We start from the raw sequence: 24,913 nt of genomic DNA on the forward strand, positions 1-24,913 counted from the left end.
TGAGGCTGACCTCTGGTGGTCACTTTGTTAATTAATTTGAAGGCTGAGGTACAGGCTCTCAGCAGGTTGTAGGGAAAGAGAATTGAATGAGGCCATCTCTGTCCTGCAGGGGTTCATGGTCTGGCAGGGGCATATTTACAGAACAAAGTGAAAAGTTCTGTGATAAGTAGAAGTAAAGAGGTCATGAAGCCACAGAAAGAAAAATATTAAGTACCCACAGTATTAATAAGGTACCTACAATAATGTTCGTTATCATTTAGTGCTTCTGATTACCCTCAGGGCACTCATTAGTACCATTCCACACTTGGTAAATAAACATGGATGCCCAGCCATGTTCAGCTAGGAAGTGGAGCCAGGACTCAAACTCAGGTCTTCCAACTCTGTCCACTGCCCCCAGCTCAGTCCAAGGGAAAGGCACAATGGGAGGAGCACAGGATTCTGCAGGATGAGCAGGAGGTAACCAGGCAGAGGGATGCAGGAAGGGTGTTTCTGGGAGAGGGAAGGGCATGGAGTCTGTGAGAAAGCACAGAGGGAGTGAGGAATGGTGTGAGGAAGGGAGGCCTGGGAGGAGGCAGGGGCTGGATGGTAAAGAGGCTGTACCCCTGTGAGTCCAGCCATGGGAAGCCGTGAAGTTCTTCAAAGGAAAGTGATGGGGTCATATTTTGGTTCCTAAGGCTGGCTCTGCTTCAACGTGTAGGTTAGGTTGAAGGGCCAGCCTGGAGTCAGAGGCCACCCAGGACACTGCTGCCTATGCCAGGGATGCTGACCTGAACCAGGTGTGAGAATGCGTGGGCGATCCCGGGAGCCAGGAGGTGGGCTTTGGGGCGTGGTGACAGATTGCTGCAAGAGGAGAGTGAAAGTTAGGGTGATCCTGTGTTCTTGGCTGGGGTATCCAAGTGGGTGGTGGTGCCCCCACTGGGAAAGGGAGCCCAGCTGGAGGAGCAGGTTTGGGGACAAGGTGGTGAGTTTATTTATTCATTTATTCAGCACCCTTTGTTGAGCTGACTTTGTGCTAGGAACAATCGCAGGTGCTCAGGATACAGCAGGAACTAAAGTCCCACACATCTTCCCTGATGGGCATGGCTGACCATAAGCAAAGTAAATGAAACATTTAGTCCATTGGATGATTAAGGTTATTATGGAGAAAGGTTGTGGGGGGCCTGCTGTGGGTTGAGAGCATCACTTAACCCCCACCCCCAGTGATCCGTACATTAATCCCAGAGTTGGAAGATGGAGGGAAAGCAAGAAGGCACATTACGATGGCCATTGAGAACCCCTAGTCTCCCCACTCACTTAAACCAGAGTGGACCAAGTAAACGGCCCAAGGCCATGGAACTCTGGGGCCAGAGCATGGGCTGGATTACAGGTCTCTTGGTCCCAGCCAAATACTCTCCCCATGTGTTTCAGCATGATGTTAGCTGCCACAACAAATAAACCCCCAAGTTTGCGGGGGTTCAGCACAAGGGTTTGTTTCTTGCTTACATAATAATCTAATGCAGATGTCTGGTCAATCAGCACCTTTCCTCCACGTGGAGATTCCTTCCATCTTGTGCCTCCACTATCCACGGTGGTTCTAAATCACTTTTGTGTTATGCATTCCTTTGAGACACTAGTGAAAGCTAATTTTTTTTCACCAGAAAAAAATGCACACATGCACATCCACACAAAATTTTGCACACTTTCAGGAGCTCATAGACTCCATGAATCCATCTATAGAATTCCTAGGGGTCCACCAGCCTGGGTGAAAACCCCCTGCATGGGGCCTCAGAGACCTCAGGGCCCCAGGTAATTGGGGAAGAAAGTATGGAAAAGGCACAGCTGCTTCTTAAAGCCCTGGCCTTGGCATGGAATGTCCTGCTTCCATTCACGGCCATTGGCGAAACCACCTGACCCAACCAAGGTGCAAATGGAGGTGGGAAATGTAGTTATGGGAACACTTGCACGTTGTCCTCAGGTTTTGGAGGACAGCTTGCCGCCTGCCCTGACACACACAGCACCTCCTTGCAGGTGAGCATGGTAGTCAGTTTTTCTTACAAAGATGCTTTTAGAGTTTAATCCTCTTGTGGGCTGTTCATTCCTACTTTCCAGCCTTGATCATGCTGTCTCTTTCTCCTTCTTTCTCTCCAAATTCAGCCCATTTTCTTGGCACCCTGCCAGGGACCCACCTCCTCCAGGAAGCTTTATCTGAGCATCTCAATCAAGCCACCTCTGGCCCCTTTGAGCTCATAGCACCCACCCTTCCTTTAGTCTCACCCTGTGGCAGCTCTTGTTTGTTAGCGTGTATGTGTAATGAAATGGGTCTGATTTTTTTGTCCCACTAGACTGTTTCCCACAGACCCCCCCCCCAGCATGTCTGATCTGTCTCCCTGCACCCTTGCCACCTGGCACACAGCCCTGGAGAGTGGACAGTGCATGTCCATTTGCTCATGGGATCCTCAGGGCAGCAGGAAAGGGCAGCGATGCTGACCTCCCTGGACTGATGAGGAAATGGGGCCCCAAGAGTAGAGGGAAGTAACCGAGACCCACTGACCATGGTAGGGTCTGACCTTGGTTCCGGGTCTTCCAACTCCAAAGCTAATGCCCATTGTACCCGTGGGGACGACTACCATACCTCCAGTAGCACAGAGACAAGTCTAGATCTTTGTGCCAGGGCCATGACTCTGGGAGCTGTGAGCGACAGTAGGTCCCTGAGCACCCAGCAGTGCCTGGCACACAGTAGGTGCTCTGCAGACATGTGTGGTGGGTGGATTTATGAATGGAAATGAGAGGCTTCTGTCCCTGCCCCCAACCACCCCACTCCCTAGTACTAACGATTTTTACTCTTCCCCTGACAAGCAACCACTCTCTAATGTCATGGGAGAGATTTAGGATAACGAAGAGAGAGCCACAGTGAAAGGACACATAGGAGCAGTCAAGGCTGAACTCCAAGGCAGCCCTGATCATAAAAAAGTTCATGCTCCAGGAGAGGAGTCAGCCCCGCTGAGCCGAGCGTGGGGAAATGTTGGTGTCTAGTTCTGCCCTGGGTGATGGGCTCCCACGTTCTGAATTCATTATTCAGCTGCAGACACCAGGGCACTTTAGTTTCCCTTAATTAATTAAAATATCACATAATAATCATTCTCTGATTTAATGTTCAAGAGACTCTGGTGGAGGCTGGGAATGGGGAAATTCATTAGAGGAGACTGTTCACTGTCGACTAGTTTGCTCGTTCTTATTAATTTTCCCCGTGTCATCCATCTCGGGGGGAGGAGGGAGGGCAATGTTCTTTAAAAACATAGGATTAATTTCACCCTAAAACTTGAAGAAAAAAAATCCCTCATGACTAAAAACCACACTTCTTTTGTTTAAGGTGGAAGGTGAGTCACTTTGGGATTGAACACTGGCTTTTGGATGACCTTTCTCATTCCCATTTATAACCCAGTTGACAACAGAAGACTGAGATTCAGATCCATTGCTCACAGCATCAGGTCCAGCCTCTTCTGATGGCATTTAGGGGTGTGGCCCCAAACCGCCTCCTATCTGCCACTAGGGCTCCCAGCAGCCACCACTGGTCACTGCTCCGCATTCACCAACCACACTGCACTTCTCCACCCCTGCTTTCAGATGCTGCTTCCCTAGCCTGGAATCTCTCACACTTATTCCAATCCCCAGCTCAGATGCCTAAGCCCAGCTATTAAATATTCACCTTCTTTCTTGATTAAAAGAAAAGAAAGAAAGCTTTATTTCTGGGTGAGGTCAAAACATCTCTAAGGAAAATGTATTGCACTCCACTCTAGTTCCACAGCCCAGAGAGAGGAGCTGACCCCATTTTTACAGTTTGATGTCCAGAGGCCAGGTCTCCACTGCCCATCTGGTTAGAGAATGCTGGGCTTGTTAGTAAGTAGATGTCTTGGTCCCCAAACACTCAGCCCGGTTAAGTATTCCAGCTAGGATGGAACCTCTTTAAAATAGGAAGATGGCAGGAATAGATGAGCTACAGCCAGCTGTCCACACCCTAGTATTTGCTTTTTGAGGGAATACCATTTTAAAAAGGATGCTAAGACTACACTTCCTGTATTTTTTCCGTAGGACCATCTTACACTGGGATGGCAGCACTCAAAGAGACAGGAAACATCCAGTTCCAATACCACATTCACAAGTGAAGAGACCAAGGGCCAGGGAGGGGAGGGACCTGCCCAGGTCCCACAGCAAGTTAGAGGTCAGGCAGAGGACAGCAGGGTCCTTCCCACTCCTCCTACACACAGTGTTTTAAGTCACAGAGCTCCGCTAATCGGTCCTAGACAAATGAGGTAAAGAGTCACAGCTGACACATGCCGTGGTCCAGCCCTTTAGAATTACAAATATATGGTAACAAATATACCTTCCCTTGGAGGGAATAGGTAAAAAAAGAATTCTCACAGAGCTATTCATTTCAAAAGTATAAAAAGGCTACATGCAGTCTGTTTTCCCAATGTTTGTCCTGCTAAAAACTACATCTGCATACGAAATCTAGTGTGCATCTAATTTTTAAAAACGTACAAAAGGGGTCATCTACAAACACAGTTTTTCCAGCTCTTCAAAGCAAAACGATCCATGACTTGACTTTTCTGTCATCCTGTGATCAATGTTTCTAAGACCCTAGAAGGAAAGAGGGAAAAGAATTAGAGAAAAGAAAACTGCTTTGTCACAGACAACTATGTGTTAGATGAAAGGTAGGGTAAATGACCCTAACTTTAAACCTCTCCCCAGCCAGGAGTGGTGGTGGTGGGGAGCATAGATGCCCTATGGGGGTCCAAGAAGTACATATAAAACCAATGGGTGGGCATTTCAGGGAGGCAGGTTCCAGCTTAATATAAGGAGGAACTTTCAACTTTTGGAAAATCTAAAGATGGTTGTTGGGTGGTAGTGAGCTCTGTGTCCCTGGAGGTATGCAAACAAGAGCTGGCCAATTTTGCATGTTGTAGAGGGAGCTCAAGAAATAGGCGATGGCAATGGTCGTAAAATTCCACAGTTCTTTATGACTCCTTTTGAAAAGTCATCTATGATAAACTATGTACATAGCCTGGTATCATTTCTGTATTACACATACATATGTGTATGTATATATAGTTAAAATTATATATATTTAAAACATGAAACATGTACACATGTATATACATAAATATACATACAAGTGTACAGAACAAAAAGTCCTGATACCTGACTTTTTGTTCCACATGTATGACAATACACGTATAAAAACCAGAAGGTTAAGTTTCAGGAGGGCAACTTTAAGAGCCATCTCCTAACTGAATTCCTATTTGACGATTTTACATCTTACATTTTCCTCCCTGTTTCCAGGAACTCTAACCACCTGTTATCTACCCATCCTTCAACCCCAACCTCACTTCCTCAGCAAAGTCTTCCTTTATTTTCTCCCCAGTTCTAAGCTGCCTCTCTTGCCTCAAACTCACACATGCCCCATATTTCCTTAACATTACATTCCTTATAGTTTAATGCAGTTCACCTTTCATTTTTCTGTGCATCTCCTACAGACCCTGTACACAGAAGGAGCATGGCAACAGTGGCTAAATACGGAATAATATGGATTACAAACACAGCCAAATCCTTCTGCTTTTCCTAAGCTATCAAACCTGCTTCTAATTTTTCCTGCTCTATTAAAAAGTCATCAGGCAGCCTTGGTAATGGTGCCTGTTCATGACTGTTCCTCCCTCCGATCCTGTATGAGGATCATGCACCCTGCCCTCGGCCTCCTGTGAGAGAAGACATCCCTCTACCCCACTGAGGCTGGGTGTGGCCGTGTGACTTGCCTTGGCCGTGGACCTAAGCTATGTGACCTGTGCCACATGGGCACAGAAACTTTAACTGAGACCGTGTGTTTGGCTCAGCCTCTTGCTCGTCCCCTCGGCCCTAAGAATGGACATACTCCACACTGGGAGTTTTTGTTTGTTTTTTTTAATGTACGTGTAAAGGATTCGCGTGTAACAAATGTTGTCATAGGACTCATATTTCTCTCAGTTGTATTTAAAACCATTTGTTATGCACTTTGTACAGAGGAATACTAGTCATACTCTATAAACTTTACACAGTAAAATCCTATTCTGGTTTTAAAAAAACAAAAACAAAGCTGGGGACCCTAGCTGGGTCCCCACGTGAGAAGACACATGGAGCAGAGCCACAGCCAGCCTGCAGCCATGACATGGAATGTGAGCAGGAGATCAGTGCTGGTGGCTGTGACCCAGCAAGGCCGGGGGCTGTGAAGCAGCAAAGGCTGGCTGATAAAGGGACTTGCTTCCTAAGTTCCCAGTCCACCTGTTGGTGGAGGACAGATGCAGCCCAGCTCTCACTTGGGTGGCTTTGAGGACTAGGAGCCACCTGGCCAGGGGAGAAGCCGATTCTCCTGGAGGTGTGCTGCTGAGGCATACGGTGCTGAGGATGGGGAGGCAAGGCCCGGAGACAGCAGAGCTACAGACAGGGAAGAACCCGGGACAGACCCAGGTGGCTCAGACTGTCTTCCTTGCAGGCAGGCGTTCACGTGGGTGCATCACAGTGATGATGTCTGTTCTCTCAGGGCCCTTGCTGGGCGGACTCAGAAGAAATGCTCCATTTAGCCTCAGAAACGGAAAAAAACAGCTGGTCTCTTTCACCTGACGGGCTCCCATAATGTTCAGAGCTCTTGACGCTGCATGCTAGGTGGCAAGCCCAGAATGACACCTATGTAGCACATACTAGAGTCTACCTGCTGACTGTAATCAGTTCCTGCTCTTGTTTTGCATGCCCCTGGGCCCCTCGATTCATGTATTTTTCTTCTTACTTATTACACATCTTACAATCCATCTCAATCTCTTGTGACACAGGTGTACAGACACTGAAAATGACTTGGAACACACACATTACTCCGTCACATGTGGTCATCCGGAGCCGGGAAGCGGGGGGCCTTGTACTGACTCAGATCTACCACCGTCACCGTGCCGTGGGACTGCGCCTCCCCAACCGCGTTGGCTGAGTGGCACTGGTACACTCCCTCGTCTTCCTTCTTCAAGGGATTGATCTGGAAGTTAAACAGGCAAGTTTATACAGTCCTATGTCGCACAACAAAGTCACTTCCTTAGTTTGTTCTTAATGATTTGTCTGAACACTTACTCCTTTTCAAAATAAGGCAGCTCACTCTATTTCTCTTCTTGCCTTGGTTGCTGAGAAAGAGTTAAATTTCCTCTTTATCTGGCTCTCATGTTCATGTTTCCTCTACATTCCTGTCTTTTACTGTGAGCTACCTGGTCCTTGTATTGAAGGGGACAGGTAGAGTTTAAAAGGAAAATTCTACAAAGAACGAAAATCTACTGACCAAGGTATGGCCCACAAGTGCTCCCAATGAAACAGCCCTTACAAATAACACCAGAGATAACCTTTCCCCTGCCTCTTCTTGTAAAAAAGTGGGGGGAATTTGCTTGATTTGAAGAAGCCATGGACTTGACTGCATTCTGAGTCTCTGAGCTGGGTGGAGAAGTCACCAAACCTGGCAGAGCTGGGGGTGAAATGAGGAAGACCCCTCAGAGAGCCTTTCTCATGCCCCCGCAGAGCAGATCCACGACAGCCCCCTCCTCTCTTGCTTTCTCCTTACAAGGGCTTCTCTCGACTGCGCATCACTACAGATTGTAGAGAGTTTATGCACGCCATTTCATTTTGATCCATACCTCGATTGTGGTTGAAGGGGGAGCATCATAGTCCTCATATTACAGGAAACTCACAGGGAAGTCACAGAATGTTAGGGTCACAGGACCCTTGGATGCCGTCCAATCCAAAGCCCTCTTTTTATGATTGTGGATGCTGAAGCTGAGGAAGGTAGAGTGACTAGCCTAGCATGGACCCCCATCTCGCCCCTCTGTGGCTCTTTCAAACACGTGGCATTCCTTTTTCTTAGCAAAACTGCCGCCTGGGGCATAGGAGAGCCCTGGAGGAAGGCATAAAGGTGCTATCTTCCCCCTTTATCAGTCATGTGGTCTCAGCCAAGTGTGTTAGTTTCCTGCAGCTGCTGTTACAAATTACCACACACTTAATGGCTGAAAACACCACAAATGTATTATCTATGGTTTTTGAGGCCCAAGTGGGTCTCAGTGGGCTAAAATTAAAGTGTCAGCAGAGCCGCCTTCTTTCTAGAGGCCCTAGGAGAACCAGCCTAGTGGCAGCCTGCAGTCCTGGGCTTGTGGCCCCCTCTTCCAGCTTCAAAGCCAGCACAGGTGGTTCCTGTCTTCTCACATTGCCATCTCTCTGGCTCTCAACCACCTGCCTCTTCCACACGTAAAGGACTCTTGTGATTACACTGGGCCCTCCCAGATAACCCAGGATAATTTTTATTACAGTGAGCTGATTAACAACCTTAATTCCATCCACAACCTAAATCCCCTCTTGCCATATAACCTAACATATCCACTGGTTCCAGAGATTAGGACATTTTCCGAGGCAAATTCTGCCTACCTATGCCTGCTCTCAGGGGTTACGCTACCTGCCCTGCTTCTCTCACAGTTACTGTAGGGTCCCAGGAGAAGCGGATAAGAACATTTGAAAGGTGTAATGTGTCACAGAAATATAAATGGTTCTTTACAAGGGCCAGTCATAACAGCCAGTAATCCTAAACAAATGAGATACTGACCAAAATCCAGGCTGTGGCCTCATGCTCAGAAGGGCCCCCTCGCACCTGGACAGCTATATTGATGTGGTCCCCAGGCAGGTCCTCCAGCACCTGGGTGCCCTCAGGAGACTGTGTGACCTACAGAGAAAAACCAGGAATGGTTTAGAAAAAGCATTTCTGGATAAGGACCTCCCCACTGACATCCTTGCTGTCTTCATCTTCACTGACTTGAAGGCTGCAACCCTAGGACCTCTTATTCCTATTAAAATGTCAGTTGCTTCTTAAGGCTGAATGTATGTACAGATGGCACCCCCTGCTGGACAGCAAAGATGCAGATACCACCACTATCTACTAGAATTTCATGGCCCTCCTCAGGGCTGTTGAAGTCAGGGGACAACATATGCTGTGACCCAGGCCAGTTGATCAGAAACTGATCTGCAGGAAGATTGAATTTTGGAATAGGATTGGGTCATTTTCCATTAGCCAAGTCTTTCTGAAACCCAGATCCACTGAAGCAGGCTCTAACTATCCCAGCTGACCCAGGCTAGATAAACAGCAGAACTTTCAGGACAGCTAAAGTGTCAGAGGGAGGAAATGGTAACAGCTCTTCTCTGTGGAGAGCTTTCCAGTAAAAGTTTTGAGGCATAAATCTGGAGGCAGAGGAGTGGAGCATAAGATGTTTCTAAAAATCCTCCGATTCACATAAAAAGATACAAACACACTTAAAAAACATTTACATCCACCCCCACCACACACACAGAAGTTCTTGGATATAAATACCTTCCTCCATGTGACGACTGGGGTAGGCACAGCCCTCACCTCACAGGACAGGTATACCGGTGCCCCAGTGACGTTGTGAACACTCTGCGGTGGAGTGATGACCACAGGAGCTGGGAGAAGAAGACAAGGGAACACAACCTTGACCCTGACCAAGCCCCCCAGATCGAAGACTCCCTGCCTGCAGAGTGCAAGTTGGGACAGTCTAACATGAGCGGGGCAGGGCAGGTGAGCACTCTCCACACAGAAAGGACACACTCACAGGCAAGGAATCATAGAAGAGTGTTCCCCCTAGACCTGGAAAGATGCCTACGTGTTTCCTCATTCATCGCCTTTGTTCTACCAATGGAAAACAGGGATGCAGAGAGGAAGGGCAACTTCCCAAAGTCCCCCAGTGCGTCTGTGGTTTCATCACCCTCACTCCCAGGGCCCAGCTGCCATCTGCTTACAACTCAACTACACGTATGGCGGCAGGCTCCGGGAGGGGCTGGTGTCACTTCACCCATGGCAGGCTCCTAACAGATGGGCTTTTCTCCTTCCGCATGGAGGGCATTTCAAAGAATAATGCCATGAAGAGCAGCTGTGCTCACTCTGAGCTGAGACCCCCTGCAGTTCAAGATACTCATTTGCATATCAGACCCCCCCCACTCCCCATCCCTGAGGGCAAAACTGCAGGTGTGGAAGCTGAGCCTGTCTGCCCAGAGAGAGGCAAATCAGGGAGTCAGGCAATGTGGTTCTAGGCTGCCAGGACATTACAGAAAGGACAGGGAGGTGTGGGCTCCCCCCGCACCTGGGTGGGACTGGAGAGCACGTGGCATTCGAGTCAGACATTCTTAGCTGATACTCCACACTCTGCCCTCCTCCCTGTGCCTGGCATCTCTTCTGCTCACACTGGGACTACAAGACTCAAGTCCAGGTGCCTTGGCCTTCAGGGCCTCCTCCATCCGGCCCTCAGCATATCTGCCCTCACTGCCCTGCCTCCCCTCCACATCGGAAGCACCCTCACCTCCCAATCCTGAGGGCCTGGGGGGTCTGGGTCTTAGTCCAGGATGGGGGGGGTCTGCTCCTTTTTGACCTGTTGAATCCCAGCCTGCCGTGTAGTCCAGGCACTTCCACTTGGTCTCACTGGCCCCACCTTGCAGCTGGCCCCGGGGGGTCTTGGGCAGGGCACAGTGTGGAGGCCTGGCAAGGAAAACGCTCTCTGCTCAGGTCTGCTGGTAAATGGGGATAACACTCTCTGCTTCACAGGGCTGTTGAGCTGATCTTACCACATGATGAGTGTGAACATAAGGGTTTAAGTTCACACAATATGCAAGTGGGGGCAGGAGTAGGACTGTCAAACAGATGACTGGGTAAAGAAACACGACAAATCAAAGAGCAAACACTCTCATCCTTGGGCCATCAAACTGCAGAGACTACAACTCTTGGGACTTCACCTGGAGACTCATGGACATCCCTGCGGCCCTCCACAGGCCAGCGCTGGAGAGGGAAAGGGCCCTTGCCCACCAGGTGGGGCTGTGATAAAGCAGGAGAACAAAGGGAGGGAGACAGAAGGCTGGAGAAAGAGCGTGGAGGGAAGGAGTGAAAGGCAAAGAAATGAGACTGATCTGGCCCCTACAGAGCGGTCAAGTTGGTGCCAAAAAATCTCTGAGAAATTGTCTAAGGGCCAGAGTCTCAAACTGGAGGAGCCCAACTCCCCAGGAGCGTGTGCCTGACTGACTGTGATGTGCTCATCTAGCCTTGGTTTGCACGCCCCCAGTGACAGAGAGCTCACCACCTACGGAGCCAGGAGCTTCCAACCATGGCTGTGCTGGTGAGATAGCTTGTCCTCACCTGGAGCTAAAACCCGTCTCCCTGTAACTCCCACCTGTCAATCCCAGGGCTGCCCTCAGGAGCCCCGCATCACCCTGCCTGCCCTCCTCACCCCAGGCTGCTTTCTCCCCCTCAGCCTGATCAACTCACTCCTTCAGTTGTGACTAACTGAATGCCCTCCAAGCACCACACCCCAACTCACAACCCCGAGGGTAGCCAGTGCCCCGAATGAACCAAGGTTGTAGACTTCCAACATTGCCCGCACCCCAGCCACCTGCCAACTGCCACAAAGGACCACAACACCCTGCCTCTCTGGCAGAGCCCCATCTGCGACGGACGACAAAGAGAGTCTAATTTATTCACATCCTCCTGCCAGCAGCACCTCCCCTGGAGCCCAAACCAGTCCTCAAATGGCTCGCTGTGGGAACAATCAGAGCTGCATCTTATTCCAAAGCCCTCAACGGATTCCAAAGGGACACTCAATCAACATGTTTTACTTTCGTTCATGTAAAGTCATAAATTTTAAATGAGATTTCATCAATCCCTTTCAGGCCTAAATGAAAACAGCGGTAAATCACATTTCATCTCTCTCCCTGCATTTCCCTCTTTTTCAGTAACTACAATTAAGAAAGACTGTCTTGGAAATACTGCCTTTGCCATGCCTTTCGTGGCAGAAAACAGCACTTCTTTTGTAAAAGTGCTCCCTGCTTTTGATGATAAAGTGACATTCAAATTTTGATTTATTTTTAAGTGTCCATACAGTACATTCACTCCTTCTGGTGTACAGTTCTAAGTTGTGATGATTGCACATAGTCGTGTAACCAGTACCAAGACTGCGCTGTTGGTTATCTCAAAAAATTTCTTCATGCTGCTCTGTCATAGTTATTGGTTTTGCATGTTAACATATCTGATTTTAAATTTAAAATATTTTTATCCATAATAGCTCTTTACAATCAGTCATCATGATGATGATAGTAGTAATGGTAATGATGCTACCAGCTAACACAGAGCTTGCAAGTGCTACGTACCCTTTTGCTTGTAGGGTTAACCCACTTGATCCTTCCAGCAACCACCCCAGCTGCCAGCTGGGGGAGCTAGCAAGGGTTACCCAGGCTTAAACAGTAGAGCCCCAGGGGCTGGCCTGAGCTCTGTCCCACACCATCTTGACTTCTCCTGAGATGACACTTCCATGTCCACCTTTCATCCTCACACCAGCCCTGCAAAGTAGGTGCTTTTATCCCCATTTTCCAGATAAGAAAACCAAGGCTCAGAAAGGAGAAGCGCCTGGAGGAGCAGGGCCCCAAACCCCGGCACCCTGATCCTGTGAATTCCATATGGATTTTTAAAGTGAAACATTTGTTATCTGTATGGATTCCATTCCAGAATATGAAAGAATTCCTTAGGGATTGTGTTGGGGGCCTCCAAGACAAGTCCCAGGTTCAATGATTTGCTACGAGGACTCACAGGACTCCGCATATTTTACACACAGCTGGGATTTATTATAACAAAAAGAGACAAAGCAAATCAGCAAAAGGAAAAGTCTCAAGGAGCAGAGACTGGGGGAATCAGGCACATGTTTCCAAGAGCCTCTCCCAGTGGAGTCACACAGGATGCACCTAATTCCCTAGCAACAAACATGTGACAACACATGTGACGTGCCCTCTACCAAGGAAGCTCACTGGACACTCAGTGCCTGGTGGCACCATTGGGAGCTGGTCCCCAGGCACCCTCTGCCTACTGCATACCAAAATTTCAGACCTCTAGAAGGAAAGTGTAAACCACGTTGTTTGTACAGTTCAGACAGTGAACTACTGTTATCAGTTCTGGAAACAGTGGGAACCCTCCCCAAATCCAACTTCCCAGATACCAGCCAAGGGTCAACCTTCCCAGCAGGCCTTCCTAAGGATGCCAGCCTCAAGTCTGCTGTGTTACTCTTTTCTGCACAGAAGTGGAACCCTCTGTACATCACCCAAGGGAACAGCTCTTGTGAGGATGCCAGTAAATGGGCGATGTGTCCTTAATCCTGGCCGGTCATTTTCAGGCCTGCTGTCCCCAAGGGCTCATTTGAGTGTGGCACTGGGGTGCTCAACTTCCTGACTACCGCAGGCAGGAGGAACTCGGGTTCAAATCCTACCTCTGCCACACTCCAGGGGTGTGACTTGGCCTCAGTTTCTTCTTCTTTACAGTGGGCACAGTTCATTCTCCCTCTTTTCCCTGCCCCATAGGCTGTTGTGCAGAACAGTTACAAGACACTTTGCCAACTGTGAAAGGCTTCCATGAAGGGACCTCAGGAATCGGTAGGGTGTGCCACCCAAGGGTAGTCTCCTCTAAGGTGCCCCGCCTGCTCAAGACCCTCTATTGGCCTCTGGGGAGCGGGCCTATTAGTGGGCGCTGCCCAGAGGCTCCAGAGGCAGTGGCTCATTGCCCTCATTCTGGCAAGCCCAGGGCCCAGCCTCTCACCTTACTGTTGTCAGAGCTGCCACACTCCTGAAAGAGCTGGGGCTCTCGTCTCTACCGACTTTGGCAAGAGTCATGTTGCCTTCAGGAGGGAGGATGGCCCGGTCTGGGAATGCACCAGCTTCATCTCTCTAGCTCTTCCTTGCTAAACACTTGTTTGCTTCTGCTCATGCCAGCAACAGCCCTGGAAATGCTGGGGTGGCACAGACTGACCATCAGGAAACAGAATAGTCACCCAGGTGTGCACCTACAGAGGCAGCACTGCAGGTGGGCAAAATAGTACCAAGGGAAATTCAAATGCCTGGGGGTCCAGTCGCCAACCATTAGTCAAGTTGCTAAGAATTTCCTCCTTATCTACAAATGAAGATGAGGACTGTGCCCCCACATCCTCCAGGGTGAACGGAGAGGAGGGATGTGACTGCATTATTATCCACAGATACAAATGAAAGGGATCGATACTGTTATTAGTGTGTGGGGATCTGTCCCCCAACCCCGTCAACTGAGTGTGTCCTTGATGGCTGGAATAACAGATCTTCCCTAATGCCTCTGAGATTTCTTTAAAGTTAATGGCACTCAGGAAAGAAAGAATATCACAAGTCATCCTCCAGGACCCCATCTGCTCGTATGAAAAAGCACACAACCAAAGAGTTTAATAATCAATGCACTGAATAGCCCTGATAATTTATGCTAATAGTCACGTTACGATGTGGAACAAGAAACAGTTTAATCTGGCTCCCTGCAGCCTGTGCCTCAGACCCCCTCCCTCGGCATGAAAGGCTTTTGAGCACGAGGCCCCCCTCCTTTGTCCCTCTCACAAAGTGGCATTCGCTGCCTCTCCTGGTTACCTGGTAACACATGCCTCGCACAGACTGAGGTTTCTAAGTGGAGCTGGAATTTCAACCCAAGGCGAATTTTTTCAGATTTAGGATCTTGAGAGCTCACGGAAGCTTTGGGGGCTCAGTGCCCTGATGGGCATCGGCATGGGACCCTGTTCCTATCTCATGCAGCATTCAAAACCTGAACTCCACCTGCTGTCTGCAGGATCCCAACCTCCTGCCAATGCTAGCAAACAGCCAGGGTGCATATGTGGAACAAAGCAGCCTTTTAAAGTAATGATAAAAATAACAGTAACAAAAACAACGCCATGTCACCTTAACTGTTAAACGGACCAATAACCCAGGACAGAATGAAGCTTCACCTGGCAACCTGGCACTCAAGGTCTGCAGTGAGTCTGCCCCAGACGTCCCCTAACTGCCCAGTGGGCCCACTGGTCACACTCGCCACAGGCTTGCCTAACTCCTTGCCTTGGTGTATGCTGTGCTCCCCATCCCCCCTTCTCAGCCCAGAGATTTTCTACCCATCCTTCAAGGCCCCTCTCAGATGCTTTCTCTTCTGTGAAGCTAACCCCATTTTTCTCAGGAGCCATCACCAGGTGCTAAACAGAGGACCCAGTCATAAGCTTTAAGGGAGAAACAGGAAAGTGGATACAGACTGAGAAACCCTCGAGATTCAAGGGTAGTCAATTTGCGGCACCTTCCTAATCAGGTTGCAAGCGGGCTAGAGGTGCACGGCCACATCCAAAAAGAGCCAGAACAACCCGGGCTGCAGCCCCACCTCAGTGGGCAACAAAGCCACGTGGCTCCAGGGAATTCCCTTCTGCTGCCTCAGATTGCCCTTCTATGACATTCAAGTGAGACCTGGCCTGGGTAGTTGTAAAAATCAAGGAAGAAGATATGATGCAAGAGCGATTTCCAACAGGAAAGAATTATTCTTCTGTGGGAACACAGTGGGTCTTCAATACATGTGTGTTGATCAAAAGATTATTTCATTATTAGCATTTTGGGGCGTTTCAAAGCGTAGGAGGAAAGGTCAGAATTTAAGCCTGAAAACTGTTTCCAAATGCTCCTCAGAGGCAGGAGTAAGAACACCTCTTACACTGTGCGGAACCTAATAAATATTTATGGAGGCCTCATTCCGTTAAAGTCAGGTGCTGGCTTATTGACGGCGTAGGTGAGGAGCTGGGGAGGGGTGATTTTATTACCAATATTGAAGCAGAACAGCTGCTGCTCTGACTCAGTCTGTTTCCCTTCAAGCGAGGTCCCCAGGGGCATTGTTAAAAAGTGCTCCTGCCGTGTCCTCTGAATAAAGGATGGCTTGAGGGCAGCCCAGAATGAGGTACAGTATTCCCTAGCTGGGAAAGATCCCCGTCCACATCCACACCTCCGTGCTTCACCAGGACACAAGGGTAGGGCCCACACAAGCATTTCAGGACAAAACACGGTGGGGGAAAACAGTGCTGGGGTCTGGATAGTGCCTGATGACACAATCACTGGTGGGGAAGGAGAGCTAAATTCTGGGGAGGCCTGACGCCTGCCACTAATGGGATCATTAAAAGCAGCTTCTGAGTTGCCTCCATTTGGCCCCGTGAACATCTTTACTCCTGGGGCCCATGCCTGGGGTGGGCTCAGAGCCCATAGATCAGAGTGGAGGGGCTGTCACATTTACTTGTCATTTGGTAATTTTCAGTGAATTAGGGGTGTGGGGCTTCCATCTGCCATCTGGCTGCACTCCGGTAACCATGGCAACCACCACCTGCTGACTTAACACTATCAAGTCCTGTCCTGAAACAGCACTGAACCAGGTGCCAGGGACCTGGGAGCCACTCAGGTTTTACCGGTTACCCTGGACAAGTCCCCTGCCCCCTGGGTCTCAGTCTCCTCTGCATACTAGTAGATTTGGTCAAAATGCCTTCAAAGTGGCTCTCTTTTAGGAACAGAATACCAGTCCAGGGAGGAATCATCTGAGACCATCAGCACTGGTTAGAGACTGGGGACCTGGTCAGCATTTCTCATGTCTCCTGCACGTGAAGTGGAAGTGTTACCTGTCTGGAGACAAAGAGACCTGCTTGTGAATTTCCTGCTGAGGAAAGCAGACTGTAAAAACGGGTAAGACTGTTTAAATGCCACATGGCAGAAACAAAGGTTCGACCTAAATAGTGGCTCCACAGGGGCTGACACAGCCCAGAGAAGGGAAGGGACAGCCAAAGCAGCAGCCGGGGAAGCACCAGCCAGCCCTCTCCTCCGCTGAAAGCCCCAACCAGGAACAGCCAATAGTGACTTTCCTGTGCTCCTGGGACTGCCTCAGCCCTCTCAATGGGCAGCACATTGTTTCCAGGGACAGGGGCCTTCCTGCCCCATCTCCAACAACCAGTTAGGTCTCCTGGACTTGAGGGCATCTACTTGGAATGCTTGGGGGGAAATAATAATAGAAATTTCCAAGGCCTGGAAAAGCCTGTCCCCCACCCCTGAGGCTTCCTTGTTGGAGCTGGGGCATTACACTGACTGAGGCATTTAGGTATAGACTTGGTCTCCAGTCCCAGGCTGGAACCCCAAGCGACAAGCCCACTCACCCTAAACTCTCCACTGCCCACTCCAGGCAGTCTAGGCAGGGGCAGTTCTCTAAAACCTAGTGGGCCAGCAGGGTGATTGGCTGGGATTCCTCTATAGATGTTTTGGTTTATTTTTGTTTGATTTTTAAAAATTACATGTAGAGGGTGAGCAAAGATGGCATCCAGAGATGGCTTTATTGTGATGTTAATGAAGCTTATGTTTCTAGGTCCCAAGCAATTAATCATCTTCTATTACTTTACTTCAAGTGGAACCCTCCAAATTATATAAGCCTTATCCTCACAAAAACCTGGGTCTGCCCCTGATGGCACCATAATCTTTTCAGAGCTTAGGTCTCTCAAAGTCTTACCTGTCCTAGGGGGGTGCTTCCTCAAGACTCCCAGCAGGACCCCACCCCACACTCACTGAGCCCTACTGCTTTGATCCCCTGACTCCTGAGTCCCAATCTGGAGTCCAAGCCCCCTCCTCCTCCAGCATCTTCACCTGCCCTCCCTCTTCATTCAAACAACACTCCTCTGGACATGGCCAGTGCTGGACCCAAGTACGACTTGTACCCAGTGGGAACACCCTGCTCCCCAAACTCCCTGTCTCTGGAGGCAAACATGCCAGTCCTACAAATAACTGTATCAGCAAGTACTTAAGTAGCAAAAGGGACAGCAGGCTCACCAAAATTCCGACCAGCTCAGTGGCTGTTGTGTCCATGGGTGTCGTAAGGGATGTTACAGGATGTGGATTCCTGTCACTGTCTTCTTGAGCATCTGACCAGGTAAGAAAAACTGATCCCTAAAAGACAACTGAGGCCCAGGCAGCACTGTACATCGCGGTGCTGGGGGGATTCTTTGCCCTACTCCCCCAGAGGGTTGGTGTCCCTCCTTCTCCACCCACCCAAGCACCGCGGGACAGAAGCCGGACTCACCAAATTCGCAGGGGCCGTCGCGCGCCTTGTGCAGGTGGCCCGGGTGAGCGCGGGGCGCGTGCCGGGCGCGCAGGCGCAGCGCGCAAACGCTGGAGTAGGAACGGCCGTCGGAGCCGCAGACTGTGCCGCGCTGCGCGCACACACAGAGCCCCGTGCCCTCGGGCGCCGCCCCAGTGGCGCGGCTCGCGCACACCAGCCCCGGGCCGCAGCGCGCGCCGGCCCGCCCTCCGCAGCTCGCGCCCTCGGCGCCCAGGCAGCGCACGCAGCAGCCGCATTCGTCGCGTGCCGCGATGCCGGGAGCCGGGCAGCGCTCGAGCGCTGGGCAGAACTCCGGCCGGCACGGACCACACTGCGGGCGCCGGCCGCCCGCGCCGCGAAGCCCGAGGCCCAGGGCCTGCGGTGGCAGCAACAGAAGCAGCAGCGGGAAGAGCACGGGTGAGCGTGGCATGGTCTGTTCCAGGACGGCCGTGGCGCCTCTGCTTTGCGCTCAGCTCCGCGCGCGCGGTGCCGCAACCCCGCCCGCCCCTCGACCGCTGATTGGCCCGGCCTGCACCGCGGGGCGCCCGCAGTCCGCTGCCCGGCCCGGGACTAGGGCTGCGGGGTGGGCTCCTGGACCGCCCGGGACTCTGAGCTGGAAAGATGTTCTGAGACCCGCTCTCCAACAGCCAATGGGCTCTTAGAGACCCAGTCGGGGCGGGAACTTGTCCGAGGTCGCTCTGGCAAAGCTAGGATTGGAAGTACATTCTCTAGATCCAAGGCTGGCTCCAAGTGCTATGCCCTTTAATCCAGAAGGATATGCTTATTTTATTTATTTTATTTTATTTTATTTTATTTTATTTTACATTTGGTAGTTTAAAATTTTTTATCATAAAAAAGGGACTGTATGGTTTAAAATTTCAGAGTTTACAAATGAATGTAACTGTGAAGAGGGCTTCCCTTCCACCCTGTGTCCCAGTACCCCAACCCAGCGTCTAGAGGCCAAACCTGTTATCAGGTTCTTGGTTATCTTTCCAGGAATTTTGTATGCTTATAAAAGCACGAATGGTTGTATAGTTCCTCCCTTTAAACACAGACACACAGAAGTATGCCCTACACATTATTGTGCACTTGGTTTTTCTACTCATGTTATTTCCCGTGGTTTCCCCACCTCCTACCATCTCTGAAATCCAGCGTCTTGTAGAGTCAATGGAGCATAGTTTAATTGGGTTTTTTCCCTCCCTTTGATGCTCCGTGAAGTCATGGTGCAACTCACAGTCAGCATTGACTTTGGCTATGATGAGACAGTGATATATTTTGTGTTGTCCTCAGGCTTCTTAACTTTGCAAAGTATTTAATTACATGAAAACCGTAGTTATTTAACCAGTTGGTTTTGGTACTTTTGTTACTACAAATAATGCTCTGTTGGGTGTCCCGGCACACAAGTGTCAGCGTATCTGTGGCTCAGTGTGGTGTGCGTGTTGGGAAGATGAAGTGGAACAGGTTCTTGCGGTCAGATTTTTATTCCTGCAGCCCGGTGCTTGCTCGGAGTCAGGCTCTGTGTACCTGGTCCCTGGCCCAGTCCTGGCAGGGGACCCAGACAAGAAACCCAGGGGAGTCTTGTTTGCTGGACTTTGATATGTGGCCAAATGAAAACACTGGATGGATGGAAGGACTTGTTGACCAGGCTTTGAGTGGCTTTACCTGCCTTCACCCTGCAACCCTCATTTGCCCCGTGCTGTTTTCTTTCTTTTCTGAACTTCTAGAGAAGAAATTCTCTTGGAGTCTAGGAAGACCAGGTACAGCACTCTGGGTGGTTCCTTTTTGCTTTTCAAGCTCAGGTCCTTCTCAGTTTGCAGTCTTTCAGGAGATGTCCTTATCCCCAAAGAGAGTCCCTGTGGAGGCCACTTTATGTGGTGGGCAGAGCAGGGCCAGCTGCCTCACCAGCTCCAGCTCTTCCCTTACAAGCAGACACATAGAAAGTGTACAGGCAAGCACCCTGGGAGTGGTGGTAGGTGGTGATGAGGACTAAATATAATTGTGTCGGTGTAGCACTCAGCATGGCTCTCACTACTTACTAACTGATTGATTTCAACTAGGAGGCTGCTGTCTTTACCTGGAATGGTCTTTTAAAGTGCCCACACCCCTTGACCTCTACAGCCTTCTATGAGACTCTCCTCAGGAAATATCACAATGTGTGAAGATTTAATTCTGCAGTTGGTCACTACAGCAAAAAAAAATTGGAAACAACCTAAATGTCCACTGATGGGCGATGATTCAATAAATTATGGTATATCCAGCAATAGAGGATTGTCTGCACCTGAAACTGAGGAAGGAGCTATAGATTAATTGAAATGAAAAAATGCTTGTAAGATAGTTTAGTGAAATAGCAATTAGAAATTGCACATCTAGTGGATGACATTTTTGTAAATATGTGGTTGTATTTATGTGCAGAAATCCAAGGTTGTTTAATGGTGTGAAAGAAACACTCATAATGTTAAGTGGAACAAAGCAGGACTTAAAAACAAAAGAGAGAGGCTCCATGCTGTTTTTCAGAAACATCCTTCCTAGTAGGTTTAAACTTTCAAATGCATGGCTGTCAAAGGAGAGAACAGATTCCAGAGATAGTGAGCTCCCTGTCAGTGGAGGAGTTCAAGGATGAGTCTTGGCAAGGAGTGTGGAGGGGATCAAAACATCAGGGATTGGGTGTGAGGATCGTTAAGTCCCTCAAACTGAGCCAACGATTCCCATATTCTCACAGAACAGTGCCTGACCCTGAGACCCAGGTGGGGCAAAACGTGGTTGTGATTGGTGAATAAATGTACACGGGAATGATTTGCCTGCCTTTTATGCAAACACTGAGAGTACAGTAACTGAACGGTGTTATAATGATGAAACTGATTTTGTGCTCAGTGCAGCTTGGGATACCCCATCACAGAGGCACATTTACAATGATCTCTGTGCCTTTTAAGTAGTAGGAAGAGCATTCTGTAAGTATGACTCTTTGAGAATTAAAGCAGAAGACTTATTTCCCAGCACTGAGCCTGTGGTATCTGGGCAGAGAAAACATTCCAAAGCTTTGAAGTTGCCTGGAATCCATTTCTTTTAAAAAATCCCCTGCAAGCCCATAGCCCAGTGAACTCAGGTTCTCTGAGTGCCGGTTAACACCATGGGCAACACCTGTGGGCTCATAGGATTATGGGGAAAAGTGGAGATGAATTTTCCCAGTGGCAAATGTGAGCTCCCATAGTGTGAATGTCTACCTCCTCTGCTCCCCGGGGCTCCCAGGGCAGGCTGGCTCATGCCCCACTTAGGTGGACGCACACATGCCCAGCAGCTGCTGATGTGGGTGTGAATGTCCCAGTCTGTTCACTCCTCCTGTGAACGTAGACATGAACCACAGGCATCCTCTGCCCTCTAGTTGCTCCTGGTGCAGAGGAAAGGAGCTCGTGTGAGCAGAGAGGTCTCCATAAACAAGCTGGACCTTTGAATCTCAAGCATAACGGTCAGGCCATGCATGGAAGGCCCCCATCTAGGCTGAGGGAGTGTGGAATGCCTGTCTCCAGGCCTCTGCTGGGCCAATCCTGGGTAGAAGGAGAGGTGGGTTTCCAGAAGGAAGCCCCGCGAGTGAGGGGTGGGAGTTGTACAGGCACAGGTTTCAATTCAGTACTGTGTAAGGGAGGACACAGCATGATGCAGAGGGGTGTCAGATGCTGAGCAGCCAGAGTAAAATGATGGAGGGCTTGCCCTCCTGCTGTAAACAATGATAAAACCTGGACAAATAAATAAAACTTCTGTGTGCAGGCACTGGATGGTATTTTCCAACATGGGGCTGTGCTCCTTGAGCGAGGAGCATGCAGTGTGAGTCCCGCATCTACCCCAGCACTCTTGCTGGGGAGGTTTTCCAGGCCACAGTGCGGAGAGGTGGAGCCCAAGCCGATGGCAGGTCTGCTGGACAGAAGAGGCAGAGATCAGAATTCAGGGCTCAGGCACCTGGATTTTGAGGGGAGGCAGATATAAAAGAGGGAGGAACCACAGAGGGGGAACGACGGAAGTGTGTGTGGAATTTCCCCTTCAACCTTTGGCTGATCCTGAGCTGCTCAAGTGCAGGGTGAGCCCTGGAGGCCCGGCAGAGAGCAGCTGCTGGGAGGCTGAGAGCTGAGTGGAGATGCCGGGGCTCACATGGTGCCGATGGGATGGAGGAGGTCAGGCCCATCCAGAGCTGCATGCCCAGCCCCATGGGACCCCTTCTCCCAGCTCAGAGACACCAGGCAAGCAGCCACCCACGGAAGAGGTCTGAGTTTCAGCTCCAAGGGCTCATCCTATAGGCTACAAAGTGTAAATAATTCCAGCCTTTCCCTTTGTTTTTCTAGCCCTGATAGTGGTAGCTGCTTCCTGCAGTTGCTACCACCAAGTTACCCAGTCAGCAATTCTTTATGTGAAATTCCTTTTTTTTTTTAAACCTGATTAGACCCTGAGTGATCTATCAGTTACCAGGAATGGTCCCAGGAAACAACCCTCAAAGATGGATCATGATCAGAGAACCAGAGACCTTAACTAGACATAAGCGCCAATAATTATATAAATTATTTACTAAAATAATAAATTTGTTTCTTACAGCTGCAGGGTCAGTATTGCTGAAAATGACATCCAATGTAATAGTGTGGGCTGCATAATTACAGTATGCATTGAATTTACAGCCTGTCAATCTCTCTTGTGAAAGTTAGGCTGTCAGTTAGGAAGGAGTGGGAACCTGAGAGTTAGAATGTGGATGTCAGGGCGGCCCCAAGTGAGGCTGAGTCTTGAGCCTCTGAGTTGTTCTAAGCCTCCCCTGCCAGTGGAAGCCGCTTGCCAATTATGTGTGGGAATACTCACTTCACCTTGCTTCAGGATCCTGCTGTACAGTCACCCAGGACAGTGACCTTGCAAGGGATGCCTTTTCTCCTCAAGACCTAGCCCAACCACTCCTTGTGGCCACCAGACTCGCTGTTGTCACCAGAGCTCCACAGGCTCAAGCAGGACAGGCAGACTCCCCAGTCTGATCCGGGGAGGTGCAGCTTCTGCACGGGAAAAGTGGCCAGGTTTTGCGAAATTACATTGCAGCATCTTAGGGAATATATGCAGGAGTAGATTCCAAGGGTGTTAGACCAGGAAGGCCAGTTGAATAAATTCAGTAAAGACTTGAATTTATTGATACAAGTGCCTGACCTGAGATTATGGGTTTAAGGTGTTGGTTTGTGCAGTCGTGAATAGCTGTAGTTTACTTAGCTGTTTGAGTGAAGCTGAGACTCGGTGATGACCATCTTCCCTAGCATGTTATAAAGGAAGGAGTCGAAAGGCTTATGGAAAGTATTGGGAAAGATTTATTATTGACAACCTGCACACCCACCCACCCACTCCATTCCCCAAGGGGGCCCAGAGGACTTTCCTTTCCCTACAACATAGGGAAATTCAGCAGTATCCTGGACAGGCTCTGTGGTGGCTCTCCTCTGTCGGTATTGCTGAAAATGACATACTGACATTGCTGAAAATGAAATGAGAGATGCCACCATCGACACGGGCTCCTTGAATCCACTGGGGATGATGGGATCCCGGGAGGGCAGAGGCCAGGTGCAAGGACATAGCCGCCAGAGACGTAGCAGGTGCAGGGATCTTTGGCCTTGGCTAATTGTCACCGTGTCCCTAGGAATGAAATAGATGGGCCTCCTACTAAAATGTTTCTTGTGCTATGCAACAGGAGAAACTCCGGGTTTCATGTCCAAAAGCTGATTTGAGTCACCACAGAAGAGAGCCGTGGTCTCTTATCCAGGTTCAGACTTCACCCAGACATGGAGCCCCTTGTTGGAAGGGGAGGCCATGCCCCTTGAAGAAGTACTCTATAACAATTCTAGAAATCTTCCTCTAAGCTGCCTCCAGAGGGACCTGGAGTGGGCTTACTAGAGTGGTCCACTGGAGCCCACGGTCAGGGTGAGGGCTTAGGGCGGTCAGGGCCCACGTTCCAGTCACAGTGAACCCACCTTGTGGTTACTTCTCCAGGTCCGGAACTGACTAGACACACTTGGCAACTGGCAGAATCCCAACATTGTTCTGTGACAGTGGGGTAAAAAGGGCTGTTATAGGAGGCAAGAAGCCCCTGGAACTTCCCTTTTCTGCCAGCAGAGTAAAATAGCTGCCATCAGTGTCCTTATAAATAATTGGAGGAGAAGTCACCTTGCCAGAGGGAAGATTCACTCTCAGAAGGCAATGCAGCCCAGTCTCACATGAGGAAAGCGTTTTCCTCTTTTAACAGGCCTTTTGCCCTCCTCCTTTCAAAGGAATAATGTGCCTTTATTGTGCTAAGGAGCACTCGGTCCCTTCCTGAACCAGAGTCAACGTGAAAATAAGGTGTTTTTCTCATTCTCAAATGACTCCCCTGTTAGGAAGAGGCAGGCTCTCCATTCATCTTGCTACAGCACATCCCTAATTCATAGATTCGTTGCTTCATTCTTTATTCAACAAGCTCTCAGAGGGCCAGCCTACCCCAGGCCAGTGCAAGGAGGAGGAGGGCTATAGATGAGCAAGCCAGGCACTTAAAAAGGAAGCAGATAGGAAGCAATTTCAGTGCAGTAAGCAGAACTACAGAAGAGTGCTGGGGGGAGGGGTGGGAGAGTCAAGGAGGCTTTCTGGAAAAGGTGCTTTCTCAATTGGGTCTTTTTAAAATCTATATACAATTTTTAAAGGTTACACTCCATTTACAGTTATTATGAACTATTGACTGTCTTCCCTGTGTTGTACAATATATCCTTGTAGTTTATTTTATACCTAGTAGTTTGTACCTCTTACTCGCCCACCCTATATTGCCCCTCTCCCCATTGGTCACTGCTAGTTTGCTCTTTACATGTGTGAGTCTGCTTCTTTTTGTTATATTCACCAGTTTGTTGTATTTTTAAAGATTCCACATATAAGTGATGTCATAAAGTA

General features: G+C 49.4%; 1 protein-coding gene across 1 annotated transcript; it reads right to left on the reverse strand.

Annotated features, from left to right (window-relative positions):
* Nucleotides 1–3,732: 3,732 nt before the first annotated feature.
* On the reverse strand, nt 3,733–18,554 carry IGFBPL1 (insulin like growth factor binding protein like 1). Its single transcript, XM_006187826.3, has 5 exons — nt 17,978–18,554; nt 9,389–9,498; nt 8,630–8,746; nt 6,872–7,030; nt 3,733–4,617 (listed from the first exon to the last, which is right to left on the reverse strand). Exons 1-4 carry the CDS (start codon nt 18,423–18,425, stop codon nt 6,881–6,883), a joined length of 825 nt encoding a protein of 274 aa, XP_006187888.2. The 5' UTR covers nt 18,426–18,554; the 3' UTR covers nt 3,733–4,617; nt 6,872–6,880.
* Between the last annotated feature and the right edge of the window lie 6,359 nt (nt 18,555–24,913).

This window comes from Camelus ferus, chromosome 4, assembly GCF_009834535.1.
Source record: "Camelus ferus isolate YT-003-E chromosome 4, BCGSAC_Cfer_1.0, whole genome shotgun sequence".
NCBI lineage: Eukaryota > Metazoa > Chordata > Mammalia > Artiodactyla > Camelidae > Camelus > Camelus ferus.

Coding starts and splice junctions, on each gene's coding strand:
- IGFBPL1 (XM_006187826.3), bottom strand. CDS start 18,425: ATGCCACGCTCACCCGTGCTCTTCCCGCTGCTGCTTCTGTTGCTGCCA. Junction 9,499..17,977: donor CGACGGCCCCTGCGAATTTG/GTGAGTCCGGCT, acceptor TTCTTCTCCCAG/CTCCTGTGGTCATCACTCCA. Junction 8,747..9,388: donor CAGTCGTCACATGGAGGAAG/GTATTTATATCC, acceptor TTTTCTCTGTAG/GTCACACAGTCTCCTGAGGG.